The sequence below is a fragment of the Scyliorhinus torazame genome, chromosome 8 (genome assembly GCF_047496885.1).
Source record: "Scyliorhinus torazame isolate Kashiwa2021f chromosome 8, sScyTor2.1, whole genome shotgun sequence".
NCBI classification, from domain to species: Eukaryota; Metazoa; Chordata; class Chondrichthyes; order Carcharhiniformes; family Scyliorhinidae; genus Scyliorhinus; species Scyliorhinus torazame.
The window spans coordinates 142,866,232-142,894,191 of record NC_092714.1 but is presented as its reverse complement, the minus strand read 5'-3'; the positions used below and the strand labels follow the sequence as shown (position 1 = coordinate 142,894,191).

General features: G+C 53.1%; 2 protein-coding genes across 10 annotated transcripts in view; one reads left to right on the top strand and one right to left on the bottom strand.

Annotated features, from left to right (window-relative positions):
• The window catches only part of lcp1 (lymphocyte cytosolic protein 1 (L-plastin)), a 126,625-nt gene extending 112,418 nt beyond the window's left edge, over nt 1-14,207 (bottom strand). Inside the window, exon 1 of the mRNA XM_072514286.1 lies at nt 14,184-14,207. The gene's annotated coding sequence lies outside the window, so the exon portion shown is untranslated. The remainder of the gene's footprint in view (nt 1-14,183) is intronic.
• A 133-nt stretch (nt 14,208-14,340) lies between these two features.
• LOC140428160 (leucine-rich repeat-containing protein 63) overlaps nt 14,341-27,960 on the top strand; it is a 101,779-nt gene continuing 88,159 nt past the window's right edge. Inside the window, exons 1-3 of one of the 9 annotated variants that reach the window (XM_072514298.1) lie at nt 14,539-14,664; nt 18,331-18,370; nt 18,642-18,750. In XM_072514298.1, the coding sequence (XP_072370399.1) occupies nt 18,660-18,750 (91 nt within the window). In that variant the 5' untranslated portion in view covers nt 14,539-14,664; nt 18,331-18,370; nt 18,642-18,659. The other 8 variants (XM_072514290.1, XM_072514292.1, XM_072514291.1 and 5 more) reach the window with 8 other exon arrangements.

Sequence of the window (27,960 nt, the reverse complement as noted above, 5' to 3'; positions counted from 1 at the left end):
GTCGCTACTGTGTACTAGCACTAACCAAACGCCTCATGAGCGCCTCCTTGTCTTCCCCAGGAAGTCCTCCTCTGGAACGTTGCTGCCGACCTGGCTGGCGGTCCCAGGACCCATCTTGCTCTGAAAACATGTGCGGGCGCACAAGTCGGACCCGTTGGTCGAGAGGGTTCGCCTCCTCCACGCGAACCCGCAGTACGCTTACGTGGAGTACCCCGACGGCCGACAGGACACGGTCTCCCTGCGAGATCTGGCGCCCGCCGGCAACATGCACACCCCCCCGACACCAATCACCCCCTCCCTGCCACCAGCGCACCCTGCGAGCGCCCCCTTCCCAGGGGGATCGGTCCTCCTCCCAGGTCCGACCAGAAGTGAAGCGGAAGCAGAAACCGTAAGGCTCCCGGAGACGACAACACGGGAACAAGCACCACCACCGGGGCCGAGGCGATCGACGAGGACGACCAGACCGCCCGACCGACTCGTGGCATCGATGTAACACTACTATATTGTGGACTGTAACGAGAACGTTTTCTTTTTCCCCCTTTTACTGTAAATAGTTCAAAACAAAAAAAAACCCTCTGTACATGCTGTGATGACATGCAAAAGTTTTCCTCCCAGGACCAGCCTTGTAAACCCTTACCACCATACGAAGCACCACCCCGCCGGGTTAATTTTTAACAAGGGGTGAATTTGGTAGTATGCATTAGGGGTCATGTGGGACTGTGAAGCCGTGATGTCATTGGCTGACAGATCCCGGGTCCTTGTTGGCTGTTGACCTCTAGCTCCGCCCTGAAGGCGGAGTATAAGAACCAGGAGTTCTCCTCTGCAGGCCAGTCTGCTACTGAACTGCGGGGAACAAGTCACGCTTAATAAAGCCTCATCGACTTCATCGCTATTCGTCTCTCGTGAGTCTTTGGGCGCTACAGCTATGTTGTGGAAAATAGAGTTCTAGGGCCCGACCCCGACCGCATGCGCCCCCTCATGGAACTCCCACTCCCCCACTGCCCCAAGGCCCTGAAACAATGCCTGGGGTTTTTCTCCTATTATGCCCAGCGCGTCCCTAACTATGCGAACAAGGCCCGCCCACTCATCCACTGCAGTTTTCCCCCTGACTGCTGAGGCCCGCCAGGCCTTCAACCGTATCAAGGCTGACATCGCCAAGGCCACGATGCACGCGGTCGACGAGACCCTCCCCTTTCAGGTCGAGAGCGATGCATCGGACGTCGCTCTGGCCGCCACCCTCAACCAGGCAGGCAGACCTGTAGCATTCTTTTCCCGCACCCTCCATGCCTCCGAAATTCAACACTCCTCTGTCGAAAAGGAGGCCCAAGCCATCATAGAAGCTGTACGGCATTGGAGGCATTACCTGGCCGGCAGGAGATTCACTCTCCTCACTGACCAACGGTCGGTAGCCTTCATGTTTATCAACACACAGCGGGGTAAGATCAAAAATGATAAAATCTTAAGGTGGAGGATCGAGCTCTCCACCTACAATTACGAGATTTTGTATCGCCCCGGGAAGCTCAACGAGCCCCCCGATGCCCTATCCCGAGGTACATGTGCCAGCGCACAAGTGGACTGATTCCGGACCCTACACGATGGTCTCTGTCACCCAGGGGTCACCCGGTTCTTTCACTTCATAAAGACCCGCAACCTGCCCTACTCCACTGCGGAGGTCAGGGCTGTCACCAGAGACTGCCAGGTCGGCGCGGGGTGCAAGCCGCATTTCTACAGGCCAGACCGAGCGCACCTGGTAAAGGCCTCCCGCCCCTTTGAACGCCTCAGCATGGACTTCAAAGGGCCCTTCCCCTCCACAGACTGAAACACGTACTTCCTGAACGTGGTCGATGAATACTCCAGATTCCCTTTCGCCATCCCATGCCCCGAAAGGACGTCTGCCACGGTCATTAAAGCACTCAACACCATCTTCGCCCTGTTCGGTTTCCCCGCTCACGTCCACAGCGACCGGGGATCCTCCTTTATGAGTGATGAGCTGCGTCAATTCCTGCTCAGCAAGGGCATTGCCTCGAGCAGGACGACCAGCTACAACCCCCGGGGAAACAGGCAGGTGGAGGGGGAGAATGGGACGGTGGAAGGCCGTCCTGCTGGCCCTGTGGTCTAAAAAGCTCCCGGTCTCCTGCTGGCAGGAGGTCCTCCCCGACGCGCTCCATTCCATCCGATTGCTACTCTGCACTGTGACTAATGAAACCCCCCATGAATGCCTCCTTGCCTTCCCTAGGAGGTCCATCTCTGGGGTTTCGCTCCCAATGTGGCTGGCAGCTCCAGGATCCGTCCTCCTCCGCAAACACATGCAGCTCCACAAGGCGGACCCGTTGGTTGAAAGGGTACAACTGCTGCATGCGAACCCGCAGTACGCCTGGCGTACCCCGACGGGCGGCAGGACACAGTCTCCCTCAGGGCCCTGGAACCAGCTGGATCCCCACCCACGGCCAAACACCCCCCCCCCCCCCCCACCCCCACCACCGAACAACCCCCCCCCCACTGAACAACAACCCCCGCCCCAGGACGATCTGTCCTCCCACTGATTCCATCCGGGGATGAAGACGAGGACAACACATTCCCGGAGTCACAGGCGACCAAGTCGGCGCCTGCATCACCACCAGGACCGAGGCGCTCACAGCGGAGGATCAAGGCACCCGACCGGCTAAATTTGTAAATTTCCACCAGACTGTAACCTTTAAATCCTCACAAACCTGTAAATAGTTTTTCCACCACCCCCGCTGGACTCTTTTTTAACAGGGGGTGAATGTGGTAGTCACCACTGTTTGTATAATAGTTGTTATTAGAGGTAATACGGTAAGGCTCCTGTACTACAGGTACGGGGGTAGATCCCTGCCTGCTGGCTCCGCCCAGTAGGCGGCGTATAAATGTGTGTGCTCACCGAGCTGCTGCCATTTCAGTAGCAGCTGCAGGAGGCCACACATCTCTGCTTAATAAAGTCTCAATTACTCTCTACTCTTGTCTCCATCGTCGTAATTGATAGTGCATCACTGCTCGACCTTGTTAGCGGGGGGCTTGCGGACGCGGCGAATCGGCTGCTGAGCCTTCATTTGCGCCCAGAGGCCTGTGGGGCCTCTTTAACTGGGCCAATTAACGTTGAATAGTGTTGTTGGCCTCGCTGGGCCGGGAAGCTCGCGGCAGTTCCCGCTCGCTACCACACTTAGAAATCTTTCCGGAAGATCGCGCCCTCAATATCCTAGCTTGTTAACTCAGCAAACAAAACCAATTACAAGTGCAGCAGGATTAACGTAAAATAAATGTAAGCATGCGCTCTAACACTGTACTAGGGCACAAAATGTCAGGCTCCCGTCCTAATATCTCCATCTTTGGCTTGGTATCATTCTTTGTATGAATACCCTCATGTGAAGTGTCTTTGGGCGTTTCCTATGCGAAAGGCACTTGCTTTACTATATTCGTTCTTTCCTCTCTTGCTTCTTTCTTGACAGCCCAATGCAAGACAAGGGGACGGAGGTCGGGCTTTCTTCACATCCAATAATGGTGCACTCTATAATTTAATAGGGCATTTTCACTCTGAGTGCCCCACTTCTATACTCCCGGTATCTTCATGCAAGGGCAAGAACAAAGAGCTGGACTGAACAACTAGAAACCAAAGTGGCCTTTGCAAGTGGAGCCAGTAACTTTTCCAGTCTTGTAATCAGGCTGTTGCAGCCAGTGATCAGGGAGGCATGCTTTTAGTTGGTTGTGGATATAATAATGTTAATTAAAAACTGCAAGCAGCAACATTTGGCTTAGTGGTAACATTCCCACTTGAGTCAGCAGGATTTGAACCTGGCTCCAGGCAGCAATTAAGACCAGAGCTCTCGGTTGACAGTAGAGTTTCCAACTCTGGTACGACAAATTACAACAGCAGAAAACACGACACAGAATCCCGACAACAGGTGAGCCCATTGCGGGGGGTCCTTGTCCAAAGCTTCAGACACTAGTAGGAGGGGATGGATTTGTTTGATCCGCAAAATTACTTTGTGTTACTATCCTTGTTTAGAATTGGCTTGATGAGGCACTGCTGCACCAGGGTGCCTGGTGGAACCCTGTGATCAGGTGGGCGGCCCTTTAAAGCAACCATTGCTGAATCCTCGGCTGCTCCCCTTTCCGGCTCCGACTATGTTCACCCTGCCTGAAGGACGAACGCCCAAGTGCACATGCATACCAGGCGCTAACAAGCAGCTGCTCTCAGTTTCTCTCCAGTCACTCCTGATGGTTACATTAGTAGCAGAGTCGGCATTGTAACATTTGCTGTGTGCACTCCATCCCTGGGACCATGGCCGCACGTCCCGTGCTGCTGCAGAGGCGCTGATTTCCCTCACTTACTCACAGACCAAGGGCAGTCCTCCAAGCCTCCTACCGAGCAAACTAGCACCCAGAGATAAGGCTGTCGCCATGCCCTTACTCATGTATTCCCTTCTCTCCAACTACACGTGAAAGCCTTTAACCTCTCAGTGGGAAAAACAGACATTTATGAATGCAGTAGGCATGCGCACCCCACTTCGGTACCAGTTTGTGGCACATTTATTTATTTGCTTAAAGTACTATTTCACGGGTGGCATGGTGGCACAGTGGTTAGCACTGCTGCTTCAGGGCCCCGAGGATCCCGGGTTCGATCCCGGCCCCAGGTCATTGTTCATGGGGAGTTTGCACATTCTCCCCATGTCTGCATTGGTCTCACCCCCACAACCCAGGGTAGGTGGATTGGCCACTCTAAACTGCCCCTCAACTGGAACAAAAATGAATTGGGTACTTTAAATTTATTTTTAAAATACCATTTCAATGGGCAGCACCGTGGCGCAATGGTTAGCACTGCTGCCTCACGGCACCGAGGTCCCAGGTTCGATCCCGACTCTGGGTCACTGTCCGTGTGGAGTTTGCACATTCTCCCCATGTCTGCGTGGATTTCACCCCCACAACCCAAAGATGTGCTGGTTAGGTGGATTGGCCATGCGAAATTGCCCCTGAATTGGAAAAAAATGAATTGGGTACTCTAAATTTATTTTGAAAAAAAACATTTCAAAACCCCCAAAATTGCTTTCAATAGTCACCACGAGATTGATGCCAATTCCAGGAAATTCCCAGTCATTCCGGGGGGGTTGACACCCCGAGCAGTAGCGTACATATTTCCAATGGGTGAGAATATGGGCTCAGGGATTGTAGAAGCCTATAAAATCCTCCTGTCACAGAAGAGAAGGCACCCTATTGATCTAAGTTGGTTATTACGGCCACGGAAGGAACATTCATGTTGTGGCCTGTGAATCCTTCCACAACTTCACATGTTTCCCTTGAAGGTAAGAATGAAGCTGTAAAAGCAGCAGCATCACCAAGCATTAAAGGGAATCACTGAGGTAACTTGTGGCCCACTTGTGGCCCAGCGGTGACAGTGTGCCACAGCACGAAGCCTGTATACAGTTAAGTTCCTGATCATCAGAGGAAGTGGTCAGTCACAGCTTAGTACGATGGGACCTCGGGGGTAAAACAAACTGTAAAAATCATTGAAGAATACAAATGAAAGTAGCATGCAGTCAGTCATGCTGCAAGTAACCTCTTTTGCCAACTCACTCTGCTAAACCCTGTCGGTGTACTATCACCCCTGCAATTTAAGACTAAGACAAAGTAAAATAAATACGAACACATGATGCACTATCAATTACTACGAGACGAGAGTAGAGAATAATCGAGGCTTTATTAAGCAGAGATGTGTGGCCTCCTGCAGCTGCTACCAGAATGGGAGCAGCTCGGGTGTGCACACACATTTATACTCCGCCCAGTAGGCAGGGATTTACCCCCGTACCTATAGTACAGGAGCCTTACCCTATTACCTCTAATAATCATCATTGCAACTATTATACAATCAGTAGTGACTACCACATTCACCCCCTGTTAAAAAAGAGTCCAGCGGGGGGGTGGAAAAATTTACAGTTTGGTGAAAAATTAAAGTTTACAGTTTGGTGAAAAATTTACAGTCCAGGCGACAGTTACAAATTCAGCCGGTCGGGTGCCTTGATCCTCCGCTGTGAGCACCTCGGTCCCGGTGGTGATACAGGCGCCAACTTGGTCGCCTGTGACTCCGGGAATGTGTTGTCCTCGTCTTCATCCCCGGGTGGAACCAGTGAAGGGCGGATCGTCCTGGGGCGGGGACGGTAGTGCGGTGCGCTGGGGGGAGTGTGGGTGGCGCCGGGGCAATCGGAGGGGGGGGGGGTGTCAGGTGGTGGGCCATGGGTGGGGATCCAGCTGGTGCCAGGTCCCGGAGGGAGACTGTGTCCTGGCGCCCATCAGGGTACGCCACATCGGCGTACTGCGGGTTCGCGTGCAGTAGTTGTACCCTTTCGACCAACGGATCTGCACGTGTTTGCAGAGGAGGACAGGTCCAGGAGCTGCCAGCCATGTTGGGAGCGAAACCCCGGAGGTGGACTTCCTGGGGAAGGCAAGGAGACGTTCATGGGGGTTTTCATTAGTTGCAGTGCAGAGCAGTGATCGGAGCGCGTCGGGGAGGACCTCCTGCCAGCGGGAGACTGGGAGATGTTTAGACGCAGGGCCAGCAGGACGGCCTTCCAGACCGTCCCATTCTCCCTCTCCACCTGCCCGTTTCCCCCGGGGGTTGTAGCTGGTCGTCCTGCTCCAGGCAATTCCCTTGCTGAGCAGGAACTGACACAGCTCATCACTCATAAAGGAGGATCCCCTGTCGCTGTGGACGTAAGCGGGGAAACCGAACAGGGCGAAGATGCTGTTGAGTGCTTTAATGACCGTGGCAGAGTCATATCGGGGCATGGGATGGCGAAGGGGAATTGGGTGTACTCATCGACCACGTTCAGGAAGTACGTGTTTCGGTCGGTGGAGGGGAGGGGCCCTTTGAGGTCCACGCTGGGGCGTTCAAAGGGGCGGGAGGCCTTCACCAGATGCGCCCTGTCTGGCCGGTAGAAGTGCGGTGTGCACTCCGCGCAGACCTGGCAGTCTCTGGTGACAGCCCTGACCTCCGCAATGGAGTAGGGCAGGTTGCGGGCCTTTATGAAGTGAAACAACCGGGTGACCCCTGGGTGACAAGAGACCATCATGTAGGGTCCGGAGTCGGTCCACTTGTGCGCTGGCAAATGTACCTCGGGATAGGGCATCGGGGGGCTCGTTGAGCTTCCCGGGGCGATACAAAATCTCATAATTGTAGGTGGAGAGCTCAATCCTCCACCTTAAGATTTTATCATTTTTGATCTTACCCCGCTGTGTGTTGTTGAACATGAAGGCAACCGACCGTTGGTCAGTGAGGAGAGTGAATCTCCTGCCGGCCAGGTAATGCCTCCAATGCCGCACAGCTTCCACGATGGCTTGGGCCTCCTTTTCGACAGAGGAGTGCCGAATATTGGAGGCATGGAGGGTGCGGGAAAAGAATGCCACGGGCCTGCCTGGTTGAAGGTGGCGGTCAGAGCAACGTCCGATGCATTGCTCTCGACCTGAAAAGGGAGGGACTCGTCGACCGCGTGCATCGTGGCCTTGGCGATGTCTGCCTTGATGCAGTTGAAGGCCTGGTGGACCTCAGCCATGGGGGAAAACTGTGGAGTCGATGAGTGGGCGGGCCTTGTCCGCATAGTTAGGGACCCACTGGGCATAATAGGAAAAAATAACCAGGCAGCGTTTCAGGGCCTTGGGACAGTGGGGGAGGGGGAGTTCCATGAGGGGGTGCATGTGGTCGGGGTCGGGCCCTAAAACTCCGTTTTCCACAACATAGCCAAGGATGGCTAAGCGGAAGCACTTCTCCTTATTGTACGCGAGGTCAAGGAGTTTGGCAGTGTGGAGAAATTTGAGAAGGTTAGCGTCGTGGTCCTGCTGGTCGTGGCCGCAGATGGTGATGTTATCTAGGTACAGGAAGGTGGCCCGCAGTCCGTACCGATCAACCATTCGGTCCATCTCACGTTGGAAGACCGAGACCCCGTTAGTGACGCCAAAAGGAACCCTAAGGAAATGGTAAAAGCGACCATCTGCTTCGAACACAGTGTATTGGCACCTGCCATGTGCACCCCTTGCGGATGGGGAGCTGGTGGTAGGCAGCTTTCAGGTCCACTGTAGAAAAGACCCGGTACTTGCAATCTGATTGACCATATCAGATATGCGTGGGAGGGGGTACGCATCGAGCTGCGTGTACCGATTGATGGTCTGACTGTAGTCAATGACCATCCTGTGTTTCTCCCCAGTCTTATCTACTACCACTTGGGCTCTCCAGGGGCTGTTGCTGGCCTCAATGTTGCCTACCCGCTGTAGCCGCTGGATCTCCGACCTGATGCCGGTCCTGTCCTGGGCACTGTACCATCTGCTCCTGGTGGCGACGGGTTTGCAATCCGGGGTGAGGTTTGCAAACAGGGAAGGTGGGTCGACCTTAAGGGTCGTGAAGCCGCATACGGTGAGGGGTGGTAGGGGTCCGCTGAATTTTAGAGTTAGGCTTTGAAGGTTGCACTGGAAGTCCAGGCCGAGTAACAGGGCAGCGCAAAGGTTGGGGAGGACGTAGAGTCGGATGTTGATGAACTCTACGCCCTGGACGGTGAGGGTGGCGATGCAGTACCCCCGTATTTCCGCGGAATGGGATCCGGAGGCCAGGGAGATTCTCTGGGTAATGGGGTGTACCGCAAGGAAGCAGCGCCTTACCGTAGAGGGGTGGATGAAGCTTTCCGTGGTCCCGGAGTCAAGAAGGCAGGAAGTCTTGTGCCCATCGACTTTCACCGTCATCGTCGCAGTTGTGAGGTTGTGAGGCCGGGACTGGTCGAGCGTGATGGAGGCAAGCTGTAGCTGGTGCTGGTAGGCCCCGGGCTGGTCGGCGTTGGTGGCAGGCGATGAACGTCCAGACGAAGTTCCCGACGAGCAGGGGTCCTGGGGTGCCGTCCAAAATGGTGCCGCCCACGGGGCACACATGGCAGGCGGCATTAAAGATGGCAGCGCCCACGGGCCGCACGTGGTCTGCGGGGACGGAAATGGCGGCGCCCACGGGTTGCACGTGGAGGTGTAGGAACGCTGGGGCTAGAAACTGCAGCGATCGATCGGGCCTGGCACACCGCAGCAAAATGTCCCTTCTTTCCGCAAGTCTTGCAGGTTGCACTCCACGCCGGGCAGCGCTGCCGGGGGTGTTTGGTTTGCCCGCAGAAGTAGCATTTGGGCCCCCCGGGGTTGGCTGACTGCCACGCGGCGCAGGCTTGGGGTGGGTTGCGGGCGGTAGCTGTAGCTGGTGTGGCCCACGATGTCCATGAGGGTGCCGTGCGGTCGGGGGCGTACGGCTGTACGTTACAGGAGGCTACTGTTAGTGAGTTCGCGAGCTGTCTGGTCGCCGCGAGGTCAAGCGTACACCCTTCTCATTGACGCTGGCGGATGTACGCCGACCCCATACCCGTAACAAAAGCGTCCCTGATTAAAAGTTCCGGATGTTCGACTGCCGAAACTGCCTGGCAATCACAGTTCCTCGCCAGGATGTGCAGGGCACGCCAGAAATCGTCTAATGACTCACCGGGGAGTTTCTGTCTCATGGACAGGAGGTGCCTGGCGTACAGTTTGTTGATCGGCCAAATATAATGTCCTTTCAGAAGCTCCATTGCTTCAGTGTAAGTGGGCGCACCCGGATAAGGGGAAAAATATTGGAGCTGACCCGTGAGTACAGGACCTGGAGCTTCTGTGCGTCCGAGGGTTGTTCAGTCGATGATCTGAGGTAGCTTTCGAAGCAAGCTAGCCAGTGGTCAACGGCCGTCGTGGCGTTGGCTGCTTGACGGTGCAGCTGTAGGCGATCAGGCTTGATACGAAGTTCCATCGCTGTAATATCTCTGCTTAATAAATTCATGCACTATCAATTATTACGAGACGAGAGTAGAGAATAATCGAGGCTTTAAGCAGAGATGTGTGGCCTCCTGCAGCTGCTGCCAGAATGGGAGCAGCTCGGGTGTGCACACACATTTATACTCCGCCTACTGGGCGGAACCATCAGGCAGGGATTTACCCCCGTACCTCTCGTACAGCAGCCTTACCGTATTACCTCTGATAATCATCGTTACAACTATTATACAATCAGTGGTGACTACCACAACACACAAATGTAAGGTGGGAAATTCAAGCACCTCCCAGTAGAGTGCTTTAGGATAATCGGCTGGATTCTCCGGGACAGGATTCGTGGACTTCCATGACAGCAAAACTGGCGCTGTACCTAGACTGATTCAGCGGCTGTTAAGGGGCTAGCACCGGTGCCACTTAGAATAGAATCGATTCCAATGAGAAACAGTGCGGAATTCGCCGGTTTTGTAAGTGACTCAGGAGGCTGACAAGCTGCAGTAGCATATACACACTTCACTCCACACTTATTGTCACAAGTAGGCTTACATTAACACTGCAATGAAGTTACCGTGAAAATCCCCCAGTTGCCACAATATGGCGCCTGTTCGGGTACACTGATGGAGAATTCAGAATGTCCAATTCACCTAACAGCACGGCTTTCAGGACTTGTGGGAGGAAACCGGAGCGCCCGGAGGAAACCCAAGCAGACACGGGGAGAACGTACAGAAAGGGGAGAAAGTTGGCATGGGTGCAGGGCACAGTTTAGTTATAGGCACTGGGGAACCTATCTGTATATATTTGTGCACATTAAACACCTGCCTTGGTGCTCTGTCAGATGGGTGTAAGGGGTGGGCTGGCCAGAGAGGGGATCCGGGCGGGGTGGGGAGGATGGGCAGATGTTGTGGGTGGGCTGGGTTGGGCTCCTCCTCCCCCACCGTGCCTACCACCACCTCCACTCCAGCGATCTGATGGGAGCACGTGATGGAATGGCCAGCCCGCATGCAGGGAACACCGAGGTGAACGGTGGAAAGTGCTACCGTGGGCAGGAGCCTGACGTTGACGAGGTCAGCACAGAGCGTGTTGTCATCATCCTCCATCCCATGGATCAGACTTGTTATTACTGCCAACCCAGGGCCCACACTCCCGTAGTGCGGCATGTATGTAGCACAGATGGGGTTGCAGGCAGCGGATGGCCGGGGGTTAGGGGTGTTGGGATGGGATGCAATGTCCATGCCCCTGGCCCATCCCCCCCCCCCCCCCCCGCCCCCAGTCAGTGAACCTGGAGGCAACCAGAGCATCCTGTGCGCGTTGGCCCTGGCGCACACGTCGTGCAGCCTCCCGTGCCTGCCTTGGCCCCATGTCGTGCTCATTCTCGCCCTCCCCTGCATCCTCCTCGTTGGTGAGACCTGGCCTTCATCCTCCTCTTCCAGCACATCACACCTCTGCTGCACAATGTTGTGCAGGATGCAGCAGGCCGCCACGATGTGGGTGACCCTCTCAGCGCCATACTGGAGGGATCCTTCAGAGCACCTGAACCACATCTTCAGGAGGCCGAAATAACGCTCGATCACAGCCCTGGTCACTGCATGGGCGTCATTGTAGCGGGTCTTCGCATCGGTCAGTGACCTCCAGGTAGGTGTCATCAGCCATGGCCGCAATGGATAACCCCTGTCGCCCAGGAGCCAACCCCCCCAGTCAGGGGGGCATCTCGAAGAGGCCCAGAATCGTCCAGTGTGCCAGGACGAAGGTCACCGGTCACTGCCCGGGTATCGAGTGCGGACATGCATGATGCGCATCTGATGGTCACACACCAACTGCACGTTCATCAAGTGGAACCCCTTTCGGTTTGTGTAGAGCAGCCTGTCATCTGCAGGTGCTCATAGGGTAACATGCATCCCATCAATCACCCCCTGAACTCGGGGCGTGTCGCCGATGGCATCCTGGTGGGCTCGGTCCACATTGAAATGGATCTATTATGCCGACCGGGCATATAAGGCCTCTGTGACGGCATGGATGCACCTGTGCACTGAGCTCTGTGAGATACCGGACAAGTCCCCAATCTGCAGAGCCAGGGGCCAAGGTGGATGGTCAGTGGGGTGCACAGCAAGATGGCTGCCTTGCAGACCGCGACAATGCCAGTCTGTGCCTGGACACCGCCCAAGTCCCGTGAGGGATCACCCCAGCCACACAGCCCGTTCCCCCGTCACCACCCCCCTCCCCCAGCCAGTGTCCGGCCCGGAGGCCACAGTCTCGCCTGTCATTGTCCTACTTCCTCTCTCTCCCTCATCAGCCACAACTCCAGTTTCACGATCTTTAAAAGCACAGCTGAACCTCGCCATCGGGAATTCGGCCCATTGGACGCAGAGAATCGCAGGGGCCCCTGTAGAATAACGGCTCGGGCCCGCTAACGATATGCCAATGGTGTTTACTGTACATGCGTTCTGTAACGCTCTGACGCCGCTGTCGAAGCGTCGGAGAATTGCGATTTGGCAATTTATTTATACATTTGTATTGGGTTGCTTAATTAGAATTAGTGGGAGGTTAGATAATAAGTTCAAGTTTTGCCTTTCATTTAAGAACTCTTTAACTAATAAGCATACTATCCAACTCACAACTTACTGTTGCTGTCTTCTTCATATCCCAAACTATGTGGCTATCAGGCAAATTGAATGAATTTACGGATTTTCTTTAACGCTTGTCTCTTTCTCTTCTGCCTAAGGAGGTCAGCAACTCCTGTCATCAGCTTAACCTCTTGTCTCACTCAACCATTGCTTGACTGTGAGCTTCCCACTCTATGGAGAGTGTGATCCAGGGACTGCCTATCTTATATATCGCAAAGACTTGGTCCTCAAGCTCTGAGGGTTCAACAGCTTCCACCCCTCTGCCACCTGATGTAGACAGATTCTCTGGGCCACTTGGAGATAGGATGACATCTTCCATTTTTCCTACACCCTTCAAATTGTCAATTCTAAATCTTACAAAGAAAAAATACTGACTCCATTCTTTTCATGCTGTGTTATACCTCAAGAAGACAGACTGATAATACTTGTATACTGAAACATTACTTATTTTCTGAATTGAAAGTATTGTTCTCAAGTTTTTTTTTCAGTATATTTAAAATAGGATCCTTTGATTTTTTAAAAACATGTACTTGTAAGCCTATGTCTGGTCGAATACTATCACGCTTACAATAATAATGGAAATAATTATCCTAGCCTGTTCCGCGTATATATCCATTTAATTTACCTTTACAACTGCATGGTAAAGGTTAAGGTGCAAGAGTTAAGCTCAGCTCATAGTCGCACTGGCCTACATGCACAGTGCATATTTCATCAGAGTGCAGAATACCAATAGGAGCTCCTGGCGGGAGCACCTCGCAGGAACCAAGGAGGATGGCTTCAGTATCCACAAATTGACGTCAGATAGAATAGCCAGACTGCATGGTGATGGCCATATGGCTCAGGAAAGCTGGCTGTCACTATAAACAAGGAAGCGAACTCAGGCCTCTAGGATCATTGTGCAAATTTTAAAAAACGAAAGGAACTAAAAGATGACTGGTTATACATTACTACCACTTGGCATCCAAAACGAATCCCACAATTTGCCCTCTTCCTGGTGTGCTTGCCCTTAAAAGGTGCCTCGGCCTCAACTACTCCTTGTTGCTAAACAATATATGTTTCAACACACCTTTGCATGAATAACCGTCTCCTAACCTCTCACTGCATACTGAAAATTTTACATTGGTGATCTCTGACCACAGGCTTCCCAATTCCAACATACATCGTGCAGCAATCAAGCATTACATTGTTTAGTGGACTAAATTCCTACTTTTTTGCAAAACATTCATACACAAAAAGAGTTTTTTTGAACACCCGCATGATGTAATTTTGTGATTTAACAGTGATTGAAACCTCTCTTAACAAGAGAGCGAACAAATACCAATGAGCCTGCATTTTCATCTAAAAACCCAGTGGATCGAAGGAAAATCAATTCACCCGGGATGCATCCCCTGCGGGTCACAAGCGTACGAAATAGGAGCAGAAATAAAACCTCGTTTTAATTTCTCCGCGCTGGGTGAGTAGAGGATGACAGTATAAAGAAACTTGCTGCATCCTTTTTCTACAGTCCATGCTTTTTTACATTGCATCCTGCATAATCAACGTGCAATTCCCGTTTCACCTATTTTCCCACTTTTAAATATGATTATTAATGATTCAAGCCAGTGCAGATGAACAACAATGTTACATTTTACGGCCAGCAATTTGTTTGATCGTAAATAACCTTCCCCCTCATTTGACACATTTCACTTAATTATCTCAGCTATCTCCAAGGTAGCAATGAATTCTCTCAGAGCTGTCAAGTACCTGCAAGTGTTTCTTGCCCATCCACTGACGGAGTTTGAGCTGGATGCAACCCCCGCCACCCCACCCCCACGCGGCGTCCTTCCTCCTGTATGCAAAATGCTGCCGGACCATTGCGACACTGACTGGGTGTCTCCCCACAGAAAAAGCACGTACTGTGGAGTTCATCGCTGGGGATGTGACGGCCCAGTCCTAGAAAGACCCACCTCCCCTGGCTAAAAAAAACATCCTCGCAGACAACCCTGCTCCAGTGCCCGGGCTTTAAAGGTAACATTTCCCACAAACGTGGTTTGTTTAGGGGTGGGTAGGGGGAGGAGCTGAGCAGCAGGAAGCCCCCATCCACTAATACGGTGCTGAGTCTGCCAGCAACAGAATGGAGCCGCACGCGCACGGCGCCCGGGAGCGAGCCAGCGGCGGTTGCCAGGGCCGTTGTTAGGGCGGTTGCTCGGATCGTTGTTGGGGTCTTTTTACGGGTCCGTTGTTGGTATGGTTGCTAGGGCCATTGTGAGGAACGTTTCTAGGGCCATTGTTAGAGCGGTTGCTAGGGCCGTTGCTCGTTGTTGACCGGAGCTTGGGGGCCGAGGCTGACTGGAATGAGCACGGGCCGGAGCTTAGGGGCAGGAGTTGGGGCTGCCCTGAGCTTTGGCCAGGGCTGGACTTGCACCGGCGGCCGCAAGTCTCAGAATCAATCAGTGCCAAAGCTTCAGTTTGCAGGCAATGGTCGGATGTGAAGTAATTGCTCACTTGAACCAACCAAGCAGGTCCGAGCAGCCATTATAATGTGGGACATTGATGTGCCAGCCACGCTCAATAAAGCTGAGGTCCCATGGGTCAGGGTCGCTTTCTTTGACAATACTTGGATGCCTGAGTAAGGTTATTCCAGTGAATGGCTATCACTTATTTTGGTTCGCTGAAACAAGAACAATGGGCGCGATTCTCTACTCCCGCGCCGGTTGGGAGAATCGCCTGGGCCGCCAAAATCTCCCGCGACGACGGTCCTACGCCCTCCCACGATTCTCCCAAGCGGCGAGAACGGCCCCGTCGATTTCCGCGCTGCGCAGGCCAGAGAATCGCCCAAGACACCCAAAATGACGATTCTCTGGCACCCCTGCTATTCTCAGGCCCGGATGGGCCGAAGTCCCGACGGCGTGACCCTAGTTCACGCCGTTGCCGTTCACACCTGCTATTTAACCGGCTTACCTGAGAAGGCTGCGGCCAAAGGGGGTGTGTGGGAGACTGTGTGCGGGGCGGGGGGGGGGGGGGGAGAGAGTGCAGGTGGGAGCGAGGGGATGAGGGAGAGTGTGCAGGTGGGAGGGGGAAATGAAGGAGAGTGTGCAGGTGGGAGGGGGGATGAGGGAGAGTGTGCAGGTTGGAGGGGAGATGAAGGAGAGTGTGCAGGTGGGAGGGGAGATGAGGGAGAGTGTGCCGGTGGGAGGGGGGGGATGAGGGAGAGTGTGCAGGTGGGAGGGGGGAATGAAGGAGAGTGTGCAGGTGGGAGGGGGGATGAGGGAGAGTGTGCAGGTGGGAGGGGAGATGAAGGAGAGTGTGCAGGTGGGAGGGGGGATGAGGGAGAGTGTGCAGGTGGGATGAGGGAGAGTGTGCAGGTGGCAGGGGAGATGAAGGAGAGTGTGCAGGTGGGAGGGGAGATGAGGGAGAGTGTGCCGGTGGGAGGGGGGGGATGAGGGAGAGTGTGCAGGTGGGAGGGGGGAATGAAGGGGAGTGTGCAGGTGGGAGGGGGGATGAGGGAGAGTGTGCAGGTGGGAGGGGAGATGAAGGAGAGTGTGCAGGTGGGAGGGGGGATGAGGGAGAGTGTGCAGGTGGGATGAGGGAGAGTGTGCAGGTGGGAGGGGGGATGAGGGAGAGTGTGCAGGTGGGAGGGGGGATGAGGGAGAGTGTGCAGGTGGGAGGGGGGATGAGGGAGAGTGTGCAGCTGGGAGGGGGGATGAGGGAGAGTGTGCAGGTGGGAGGGGGGGATGAGGGAGAGTGTGCAGGTGGGAGGGGGGATGAGGGAGAGTGTGCAGGTGGGAGGGGGTATGAGGGAGAGTGTGCAGGTGGGAGGGGGGATGAGGGAGAGTGTGCAGGTGGGAGGGGGGATGGGATCGAGTGTGCAGTGGCCAGAATGTGAGGGGGGATGGGATCGAGGGTGCAGTGGCCAGAGTGTAAGGGGGGATGGGATCGAGGGTGCAGTGGCCAGAGTGTGAGGGGGGCGATGACGGGTTGGGGGTGGGGAGGACATGCAGGGTTCATGCGCCTCCGACCTGGCATGGCGCGACCTCCCGGGTGGCAGATCCCCCAGCGAGCTCCAGGGCCCTCTGCTCGTGAAAGGTTAGGGGGTGCAGGACAGGAGAACCCCCTCCGGTTCTCATGCGCTCACGCTGGTTGTGCGCTGTCTTGTCCCGGGGGGGGTGGGGGGTTGGATAAAGCATCACTATTAGGCGGGTATCATCAGGGCATGCAGATATAGACGACATTGTTGCTGGTTCAGGAGACAGCCCGCCATGGCTTCGCTCCAGGGGGGTCCCGGGGCTCATGTGGGTCGAGTAGATAGTTGGGCACCGTGACCCCCCCCAACACCCCCTGACCCCCCCCACCACCGCCCCTGATCCCCCCCCCCACCACCACCCCTGATGTCCCAATCCCTCCCAACCCTCCCTGACCCCCCCAACACCGCCCCTGATGCCCCAATCCCCCCCAACACTCCCAACCCCCCTTGACCCCCCTAACACTGCCCCTAATGCCCCAATTCCCCCCAACACCCCCTGACCTCCCCCACCACCGCCCCTGATGCCCCAATCCCCCCCAACACTCCCAACCCCCCTGACCCCCCTAACACCGACCCTAATGCCCCAATCCCCCCCAAAACTCCCAACACCCCTTGACCCCCCCACCACCGCCCCTGATGCCCCAATCCCCCCCAACACTCCCAGCCCCCCTGACCCCCCCCAACACCGCCCCTGATGCCCCAATCCCCCCCAACACTCCCAACCCCCCCTGACCCCCCCACCCCACCTACCCCCCCGTGCTGGGGGGTCCTGGGGGCACCCTCATGGCACTTACCCTGGCAGCCCGGGTGAGGTCGTGCAGCTTCTTGCGGCACTGCTCCCCGTCCGGGGGGTCTGCCCCACAGCACTGACTGCGGTGCCCACCTCCCGCCAGCCGCGCCTCACCGCGCTGGATGGCTGGCGATGCCTATGTCTTGGGCAGAGGGTGTCCCTTCTTTGTTCCACCTCATCCACCAGGGTGTCCAGGTCCGTGTCCCAGAACCTCGGTGCGGCTCTTCGGGGCTCAGCCATCTCCTCTCTTCTCCTCTGGGTCCTCTGTGCGCAGATCGCGCCATTTATGATGCAGCGCCGCATCATTCGGGCGTCGTGCGGTGACGACGCGGCCTTTGCGACACCACCCCACCCCCCCCCCCCCCCCCCCCCGAGTTCCTCGCGGCCCCGATCCTAGCCCATTTTCGGGCCCTGAATCGGTCGGGATCGGGGCCGTTTCGCGCCATCGTGAACCTTGACGGCATTCACGACGGCATGGGCACTTCGGCATGGGAGTTTAGAATCGCACCCAATGTGTGTACATATTCTTTCCATCTGCACAGAAGAGTTTTTTTGTATTAATATATGTAACTTCCAGTACATGCAAATGTGCCACACTATGCGTCCGACTGACAATATTAAATTGGTTGTCAGCGTAATTTTTAGCACATTGGGAATTATTCAGCAAATGTTGTCCAATCGCAGAATCACATTAATGTCGGGCATTGGGTTTTAAGTTTTGCTAGCACCGGCTGGGTTTTTAGCACCAGCATGCGCCTTGCTCATTACGAACAGAGGAAAGGATGTACTGTTTGATACAATCCACCAGTCATTGGGATGTACAGCTATTCGCTGGCTTATTCCTCAGGGCAATGCCTTGACCCCAATCAGAGTCAAGATGTTCAGTTAAAATTTTCAAACAATGCTTGGCAGTTGACTGTCAGTCAGCATTAACTGGTGCATTCCCCATGGCAATGCCTCTACCAATCGCAGTCCACTTGCCAACCAATCAGCACTCTTTTTCTAGTATAAAGTAGTTTTTCCCCATGACATTTGCATTCTTGTGGTTGTCCTGATGAGTACAAGATGAAAAACTTCAACAAAATGTATTTTTTCAGCAATACTAAAATTCTGGACGACCAACCAACTACTCTAAAGGTAAGTCATTGTAAGATAAATTGGATGTTTTGAGAACTTCAGAGGCACTATTTCAGTTCAAGTTCCTTCACTTTGGTGAATGGTGCCACCCAATTGCACATCAAGGTTTGTTTTGAATATCAAAAGGGCTACCATAAATAAATGCAGGAACAACTGAAAAGTCTTCTTTGTGATCCCTTTAACTAATTAATTTAACATGTTTTGCATGCTCTATTTAATGTAAAACGTGACACTATGTTTCAATTAATTGTTGTTAAAAAAAACTCTGCAGGTTTGAACCGGGCACAGTATGTCCAAACACCCACTGCTTCTTCGCAGACCACTGCCACCGAAAGACGCATTATCTCCAAAACCCTGTGAACCCAGGAGTAGACCTCCTGGTGAGTACAGTAGTTTCACTGCACTTGACATAGAGGCTAACGGTTTATGTTGGCAATAAAATGTTTAAGACCATTTACTTGTTGTTTCTTAAACAGTTTTATTTCCAGCAAATTTCTATTTGATTTCCAGATGTGTTTTTAGATGTCGTGACATAATGTCAACTGTGGCTCAGCTGGTTGCATTGTTGCTTCTGAATCAGAAGGTTGTGGGTTTAAGGCTCAATCCAGAGACTTGAGCACAAGGCTGAAGGAGGGCTGCACCGGCAAAGTTGCTGAGTTTTGGATGAGACCAAGACTCTGTCAGCTGGACATAAAATATCTGACGGCAATATTTCGAAGGAGGGCAATGGATCTATTCTCAATGTCTTGGCCAATATTAAGATTCCAAATGAATGTTTGTATGGAAGCCTACTCCCTTGATAGCTCATTATAATGTTGGGATGAAGAAGCTTAAAGTATCTACTTTCTGACAACATTAAAAAGAGGTTGATGTAGTGACCAGGTGTCCCTGAGCACTTTCAAATTGCTGGGTCAGAGTTATACTTGAGCACTTGGTGTGGGACATCACTTTGAAATGGATCTTGCACCATTTAGTTTTGCTATGCAAATGAGCCACATCAGTAAATCGGCAATAGAAGTGCATTCCTAGTTTATGTTAATCACTTTAATGGAACATAGTAAACGCCATTAGCACCAATAATTTTGACTTTTAGACCGTAAGACCATATGATATGGGTGCTCCGGTTTCCTCCCACAGTCCAAAGACCTGCAGGTTAGGTGGATTATCATAGAATTTACAGTGCAGAAGGAGGCCACCCGGCCCATCGAGTCTGCACCGGCTCTTGGAACGAGCACCCTACCCAAGATCAACACCTCCACCCTATCCCCACAACCCAGCAACCCCACCCAACACTAAGGGCAATTTTGGACACTCAGGGCAATTTATCACGGCCAATCCACCTAACCTGCACATCTTTGGACTGTGGGAGGAAACCGGAGCACCCGGAGGAAACCCACGCACACACGGGGAGGACATGCAGACTCCGCACAGACAGTGACCCAAGCCGGAATCGAACCAGGGACCCTGGAGCTGTGAAGCAATTGTGCTATCCACAATGCTACCGGATTGGCCATGCTAAATTGCCCCTTAGTGTCCAAAACGTTAGGAGGGGTTATTGGGTTACGGGGATAGGGTGGAAGTGAGTCGGTTCAGACTCGATGGGCCGAATGGCCTCCTTCTGCACTGTATGTTCTATGATATAGGAGCAGAATTAGACCATTTGCCCATTGAGTCTGTTCCGCCATTCGATCATGGCAGATATATTTCTCATCTCCATTCTCCTGCCTTCTCCCCGTAACCCCTGATCCCCTTATTAATCAAGTATCTATTTACCTCTGTCGTTAAGACGGCCTCCATTGCCTTCTGCGACAATGCATTCCACAGATTCACCACCCTCTGGCTGTAGAAATTCCTCCTCATCTCAGTTTTAAAGGATAATCCGTTCAGTCTGAGGTTCTAATCTCTCCTACTAGTGGAAACATCTTCTCCACGTCCACTGTTATCTTGACCTCCCAGTATTCTGTATGTTTCCATGAGATCCCCTCTCATCCTTCCAAATAAACTCCATCGAGTACAGACCCAGAGTCCTCAACCACTCCTCAAATGACAAGCCCTTCATTCCCGAGATCATTCTTGTGAACCTCCTCTGGACACTCTCCAACGCCAGCACATCCTTCTCAATACGGGGCCCAGAACTGCTCACAATATCCCAAATGCGGTCTGACCAGAGCCTTATACAGCCTCAGCAGTATATCCCTGCTCTTGTATTCTAGCCCTCTCAAAATGAATGCGAACATATCATTTGTCTTCCTAACTGTCAATTGAACCTGCATGTTAACTGTTGTAACCTGCACGAGACCCACAGGGACAGACCAATTAGCCTTCCCGTGAGCCTCGTGCAATATGAGCTTCCCTGTTGAGGGGCGGGCCCCATCAGCAGAGTAAATGGACTCCAGCATAAATACCGGCCCAGATGGGAGCTGAGCATGGATAGTCTCGGCAGGGACCTGAAGTACATGTATATAGTTTATTTTACAATAAAACAATTTTCTTTACGTCTCTTGTTGGGACTACACCGTGGCTACTAAATTAACCTTAAGAGAATCCTGAAGTAGGACTCCTAATTCACTTTGTGTTCAGATTTGTGAAGCCTTTCCCCATTTAGAAAATAGTCTCTTCCTCTATTCTTCCTTCCAAAGTGCAGTACCTCACACTTTTCCACATTGTATTCCATCTGCCACTTCTTTGCCCACACTCTGGACCTGCCCAAGTCCTTCTGCAGCTCCCCACTTCCTCAACATTACCTGTCCCTCTTCATATCTTTGTGTCATCTGCAAACTTAGCAACAATGTCCTCAGTTCCTTCTTCCAGATTGTTAATGTATATCATGAATAGTTGTGGTCCCAACACTGACTGCTGCTTAACACCACTAGTCAATTTCCAGTGGTGGCCATGGAGTGAGTGGTCGCACATTTGGTGGCTTCCACTAGAGGTGGATTTTTTCGGTCCTTCCCCGGATTGTGTGGTGTTTGTGTGGTGTATTGCCAGGGAAGGCAATACTTCTCTGATGGAGTTGGTGTATGGATCAGCGGACAAGGAGTGCCACGAGGAAGAGAGAGGAGTTGGGTCAGGAAAGTTTTCGTGGTGCGACACAGGCGAAGATGGCGGAGTGCAATGGGGCAGTGCTGGCCGCCCAATGGTCAACAGAGCAGCTGGTGTTCCAGCAGCAAAGGAAAGAGCCCTTGGAGGATTTGGGCAAGGTGGTGGAGCCACTTAGGGAAGTAATCGAGCGGGTGGAGCAGAGACGGGAGACTTGGGGCCTGATGATCTAGATGGTGGAGAAGTCGGTAGTGGAGCATGTGGATTGGCTAACCTCGCTGGGGGAAGAAATGGGGATGGTGATAAGCAGTCAAGAGAAGTTGGAGGCCCTTGAGAACTGTTCCGGGAGGTAGAATTTGAGGATCGTTGGGATTCCCGAAGGCTGGGGAGATCGGCAAGTTTGTGGCAAGCATGTTGGAGAAACTAATGGGGGAGGGGGGCTTTGACCAGCCCCTCGAGGTGGATCAGTTGCACAGGGTGCTGAGGAGCAGCCCACAGGTGGGGGAGCCTCTGAGGGCGATGGTGGTGAGGCTGCATCGGTTCTTGGATAAAGAAAAGATCTTGAGGTGGGCGAGGCAGACCAAGAAATATACCTGGGAGGAAAGTGAGCTGCAGATTTACCAGAACCTGGATGCGGAGCTGGCCAAGACGAGGGCTGGGTATAACCAGATAAAGGCCACCCTCTACAAGAAGGGGGTGAAGTTTGGGGTTTTGTACTCTGCCTGCTTTTGGGTGAAGCATCAAAAGCAGGAATTTTATTTTGACTCACCGGAGGGGATGATGGACTTTATGAGAGACCATGGACTGGGTGGAGTGTGAGGACATTTGTGGTGAATGTATTGCATTAACCATTCACCCATGTATGTAACTGTATCACGCTGTTGCCCATGAGGGCTCCAGCTATGGACCATTGTAAGGTATTACCTGTGATGTATCATGTTGGTGCCTTTGTGGGCTCCGCCCCTGGCTCCTCCCCTTGAGGGGAGGTATAAAGAGCAGTAGCCCTGTAGGCGGCTCCCAGGAGCAGTCGCAGGCAGGAACTGTGCTAGTCAATTAAAGCCACAGTTTACTTCTACTCCTTGTTTCGTGTGAATTGATGGTCGCATCAACATTGAACCTTGAAGAGGAGTTACGTGAAAATTGTGGGACATATTGGGTGGGTGGATTGGGGCAGGTTACGATGGGGAGCAGTGATGGTGAGTGGGCCTTTTGTTTCTCTTTGTTTGTTGGTGGTTGGAGGTTTGTGGGGGAGGAGTGGACTGTGAGGGTGAGGGGAAGTCAGAGGCTTGGGCAGGGACCACTATGCTAGCTGGGCGGGCTAATTAATAGGAGTGAAGTGCAGGGGTTGTCAGGAGGAAGGGGTGGGGGAGTGGGGATTGGGTTGGTTATTTGTTTAGTTGCATGGATGGGGGGGATTGCTGACATGGGCGCGCAGTTGGGAAGGGAGAGATGGCGGAGGACATCTGAGGGCGAACCTGTTGGACCGGGGGCTGGCTTAAAAAGGGGTATGGCTATCGGCAGGGGAAGGGGGCAGGGGAAGGGGGCAGGGAGCCCCCCCCCCCCCCCAGGGAGCCACCCCAGGGTGCCCTCCCGACCAGGGTGGTCACATGAAACATGCAAGGTTGAATAGGCCGGTGAAACGATCACATGTTTTCGCTCACTTGAGCACCTGAAGCTTTTGGATATGTTTATTATCACGTGTACCGAGGTACATTGAAAAGTATTGTTCTGTATACAGTTCAGACAGACCATTCCATACATGAAAAAAACATGGGGCAAACATAAATACACAATGTAAGTACATAGACAGTTGGGGGAACAGACGAGGCTGAGGAAGGGATGGGTAGGGCAGGTGTTCCACTCGGGGTTAGACATGAAGATAAGGGGGTGGCGGTGTTAGTTAATAAGAGAGTGACTTTTGAGGTGGGGAGCATTGTTGCCGAACCAGGGGAGGAGGGGGTGGTAGATATGTGATGGTCAGTGGGAAATTGAAGGGGATGCCAGTGGTCCTGGTGAATGTTTATGCCTTGAATTGAGACAACATGGTTTTTAATGAGGTGGGTGTTTGGGAGGATCCCGGACCTTAATACGCATAGGCTGGTTATGGGGGGTGATTTCAATACGGTCTTAGATCAGAGGTTTGTCTGGTCAAGTCCTAAGTCGTCGGTAGTGGCGAGGGAGTTTAAGGGGTTCATGGATCGCATGGTGGGGGGAAGACACATGGAGGTTTGGGAGGCCGAGGGTGAAGGAGTTCTTGTACTTCTCACATGTGCACACTGTGTACTCTTGGATCGACATTTTTGTGATGGATAAGGCGCTGCTGGAGGTGGTAACCGACTCGGACTACTCGGTGAGTGTGGTTCCCGACCACGCGCCGCACTGGGTGGATTTGCGGGTGGTGCAGGGGGAGGCCCAATGGCCACAGTGGAGACTGGACGTGGGCTGTTGGTGGATGAGGGAGTGAGGGCTGCCATTCGGAGTTAAGTGGAGTTGAATGACACTGTGGGAGATCATGGCCGCCACACGGTGGGAGGCTCTTAAGGCGGTAGTTAGGGATGAATTTATTTCTATCTAGGGAGAGGGTGGAAAGAGAGGTGAGGGCAAGAATGGTAGAGATTCTGAGAATGGATTGGAGCTACTTTGTGTCGCCAGAGATGGGGTTGTTGAAGGAGAGGCAGAGGGCTACAGATGGAGTTTGGGTTATTGTCCACGGGAAAGGAGGTAGGGCTGCTGTAGAGGGCCAGAGAGGCAGCATATGAGTACGGGGGAAAGGCGAGTAGGATGCTGGCCCATTAACTGAGGAAACAGGCAGCGACGAGGGAGATTGGTAGGGTGAGGGACGAGAAGGATAGGGTGATGATGGACCCAGAGGGTGTGAATGGGGTATTTGAGGCCTTCTACAGGAGGCTGTATGAGTCAGAGCTCCTGCCGAGGGAAGGGGGGGAGGGGTGAAGAAGATGAGTTGTTCCTGCATGGGTTGGAGTTCCCTAAAGTGGACGGGAAGAGAGTGCAGGGACTGGGGGACCTGATCAGGCTGAGGAAGGTGATACACGGGGTGGGTGTGTTGCAGGCAGGGACGGCCGCGGGGCTGGACGGGTTCCCAGTAGAGTTTTCTAAAATGTTCGGTGTGGAGCTGGGGCCGCTGCTAGTGAGGACATACAAACAGGTGAGAGATGGGGGAAGCCCCCCCCCATATTGTCGCAGGCTTCCATTTCCCTGATTTTGAAGAAAGATAAGGACCCGGAGAAGTGTGGATCGTACCGCCTGATATTGTTGCTTAATGTGGATGCATAGATGCTACCAAACATACTGGCGACCCAAATAGAGGTCTGTGTGCCTGGGGTGATAAGGGAGGACCAGACAGTTTTCTGAAGGGAAGGCAGCTGTCGGCGAATGTGTGCAGGCTGTTCAATGTTTTTATGATGCCCTCGGAGGCACAGGGGCGGCACGGTGGCACAGTGGTTAGCACTGCTGCCTCACACTGCCAAGGACCCGGGTTCAATTCCGACCTCAGGTGAGTGTGGAGTTTGGAAAGGGTTTGCGCTCAGGGACTGCTGAGCTCAGAGTTTCGTTATATGTTGACGATCTATTGCTATACATCTCGGACACGGTGGGCAGCATTGAGAGGGCTATGGAGATCCTGAAGGAATTTGGACGATCATCGGAATTTGGACGATCATCGGGGTACAAATTGAATATGGGGCAGAGCGAGGTGTTCCCGGTCAATGCTAGAGGGCAGGAGAGGATGTTAGGGGAGTAGCCATTCCGAGGGGAGTTTTCGGTATCTGGGAATCCAGGCAGTGCGGAGTTGGGCCCAGCTACTCCCCTGATTGAACTTGGCACGACTGGTGGGGGTATGAAGACAGATTTCAAGAGGTGGGATGTGTTGCCACTGTCACTGGCTGGGCACGTGCAGACGATTAAAATGACGGTGCTGCCTAGGTTATTGTTCATTTTTCAGAACCTCCCCATCTTTGTTCCCAAGCCCTTTTTTAGGTAGGTGAATGGGATAATTTTGGGGTCCGTGTGGATGGAGAAGACCCCACAGGTGAGAAGGGTGCCCCTGGAGAGGGGGTGGGAGGGTGCGGGGAGCTGGGGTTGCCGATTTGATGAATTATTTTAGGGTGGAAAATATCGCAATGGTGAGGAAATGGGAAATGTAGGAGGGGTCGGTTTGGGGGCCGATGGAGGCAGCGTTGTGTGGGGGACGAGTCTGAGGGCACTGTTGTTGGCGCTCCTTCCATTTTCGCCAGTCCGATACTACGTGAACCTACGTGGTGGTTTCAGCGCAGTATAGGCAGCATTTTGGGTTGGAGGGCATGTCGTTGTGGGCGCCGATATGTAGCAACCATAGGCTTGTGCCAGTGGGGCTCAATGTGAGGTTCAAGGGGTGGCGGCAGGTGTGAATAGAGTATTTAGGGACTTGTTCATAGGGGACAAGTGTGCAGGGCTGGAGGAGTTGGAGGAACCATATGAGTTGCCAAAAGGAAATGGTTTTAGGTACCGGGAGGTCAGAGATTTTGTGAAGAGAGAGGTGCCGTCCTTCCCGGGGCTTCCGCCTTGGGGTTGCAGGATACATTGTTGTTGAAGGATGATATTGGGGTGGATGTCGGATCTTGGCTCAGTAGCCATGTAGAAATCCCCCCCATAATCAACCGGTGTGAGGCCAGGTCCGGGATCTTACCCAGCACCCCCTCATGAACTCCACATCGTCCCAGTTTGGGGCATCGACATTTACCAAGACCACTGGCATCCCCTCTAATTCCCCACTCACAATCAGCATGGTACCACAGTGATTAGCACAAGTGCTTATAGCGCCAGGGTCCCAGGTTCGATTCCGGCTTGGGTCACTGTCTGTGCAGAGTCTGCACGTTCCTCTTGTGTCTGCGTGGGTTTTCTCCAGGTGCTCCGGTTTCCTCCCACAAGTCCCGAAAGACGTGTTGTTAGGTAATTTGGACATTTGAATTCTTCAAAATAATACTCGCGTCAGTTGCGGGTCATCCAAAGGCGGGCCGGGTACAGCATCCTGAACTTCACCCCCTTCTTAAAGAGGGCAGCCTTGACCCTGTTAAATCCAGCTTTCCTCTATGCCAGTTCTGCGCCCAGGTCCTGATATACCCGCAGCACCTTCCCTCCCAGGTACATCTCCTTGTCTGCCAGACCCACTGCAATATCTTCTCTTTATCCAAAAAACGGTGTAGCCTCACCCCCATCCCCCCCGGCAGCTCATTCATCTGCGGCTTCCTCATCAGCACCCTATGCACCCGGTCTCCCATTAGCTGCTCTAACATCTTGGCCACATAACAACCCGCTTTCACTCCCTCAATGCACTCTGGCATCCCCACTATTCTCAGATTGTGCCTCCAGGAGCGGTTCTCCAAATCCTCCACTTTCTCCTTGAGCTGCTGCCTCTGTGGGTCTCCCTCAACATCCCAATTTTGGTCGCCAACGAGTTAAGCTGCTTCTCATGCTCTCCCACTGCTTCCCCCACTTTCTGGATCGCCTGGCTCTGGGTTTCCTACCTCAGCTCCACACGGCTGAACCCCACTTTCAGCAGGTCTATCACCTTCGCCAGATCCTCCAGAGCCTCCCTACTCTGATGGCTGAACTGTTCGTTCAGAAAGTCAACCAACTGCTCTGTCGATCATTGGGCTAGTAGGACTGATCCCTTACTCTCTGCCATCGGCACACGAAGGGTTTCTTGCTCTTGCAGCTCCTTCTGTCTAGACCCACGTCTGGTCTGCGGATCCATCCACCGACCTCACCAGTGGAGTACAACCTTCCTCCACCACCTTTTTCTGAAATGAAATGAAATGAAATGAAAATTGCTTATTGTCACAAGTAGGCTTCAAATGAAGTTACTGTGAAAAGCCCCTAGTCGCCACATTCCGGCGCCTGTTCGGGGTTTTCTCCTAAACATCCACCCAAGAACCAGGGAAAAGGACTGAAAAAAACGCCTCGAGCGGGTGCTGCCAAATGTGCAACCGCTCACTCCGTGGCCACCACTGGAAGTTGCAAGGTGAATTCTATCATATTGTGGTCACTACCCCCTGAGAGTTTTTTCACCTTAGGTTCCCTAATCAGGCCTGCCTCGTTACCCATCACCAAATCCAAAATTACCTGTTCTCTAGTGGGCTCCATCACAAGCTGCTCCAAAGAAACAATCTTGCAGACATTCTACAAATTTCTTTTATTGGGGTCCACTACCATCCTGATTTTCCCAGTCTGCCTGCATATTGAAGACCCCCATGATTATTGTAATATTGCCTTTCTTATATCCTTGTCTGTATCCTGACTTATTTTGTGCCCCACGTCCTGACTACTGCTAGGGGTCCTGTTCATAACTCTCATCAGCGTCTTTTTTTCCTTTGTGATCCCTCAACTCTACCCACACAGATTCTACTCCATCCAACCCTATATCACTTCTTGCTATTGATTTAATTTAATTTCTTACTGCCTAGGCAACCCTGTCCGCTCTGCCCATCTCCCTGTCCTTTTAATAGGATACATATGCTTGGATATTTAGATTCCAGCCCTGATCCCCTTGCAGC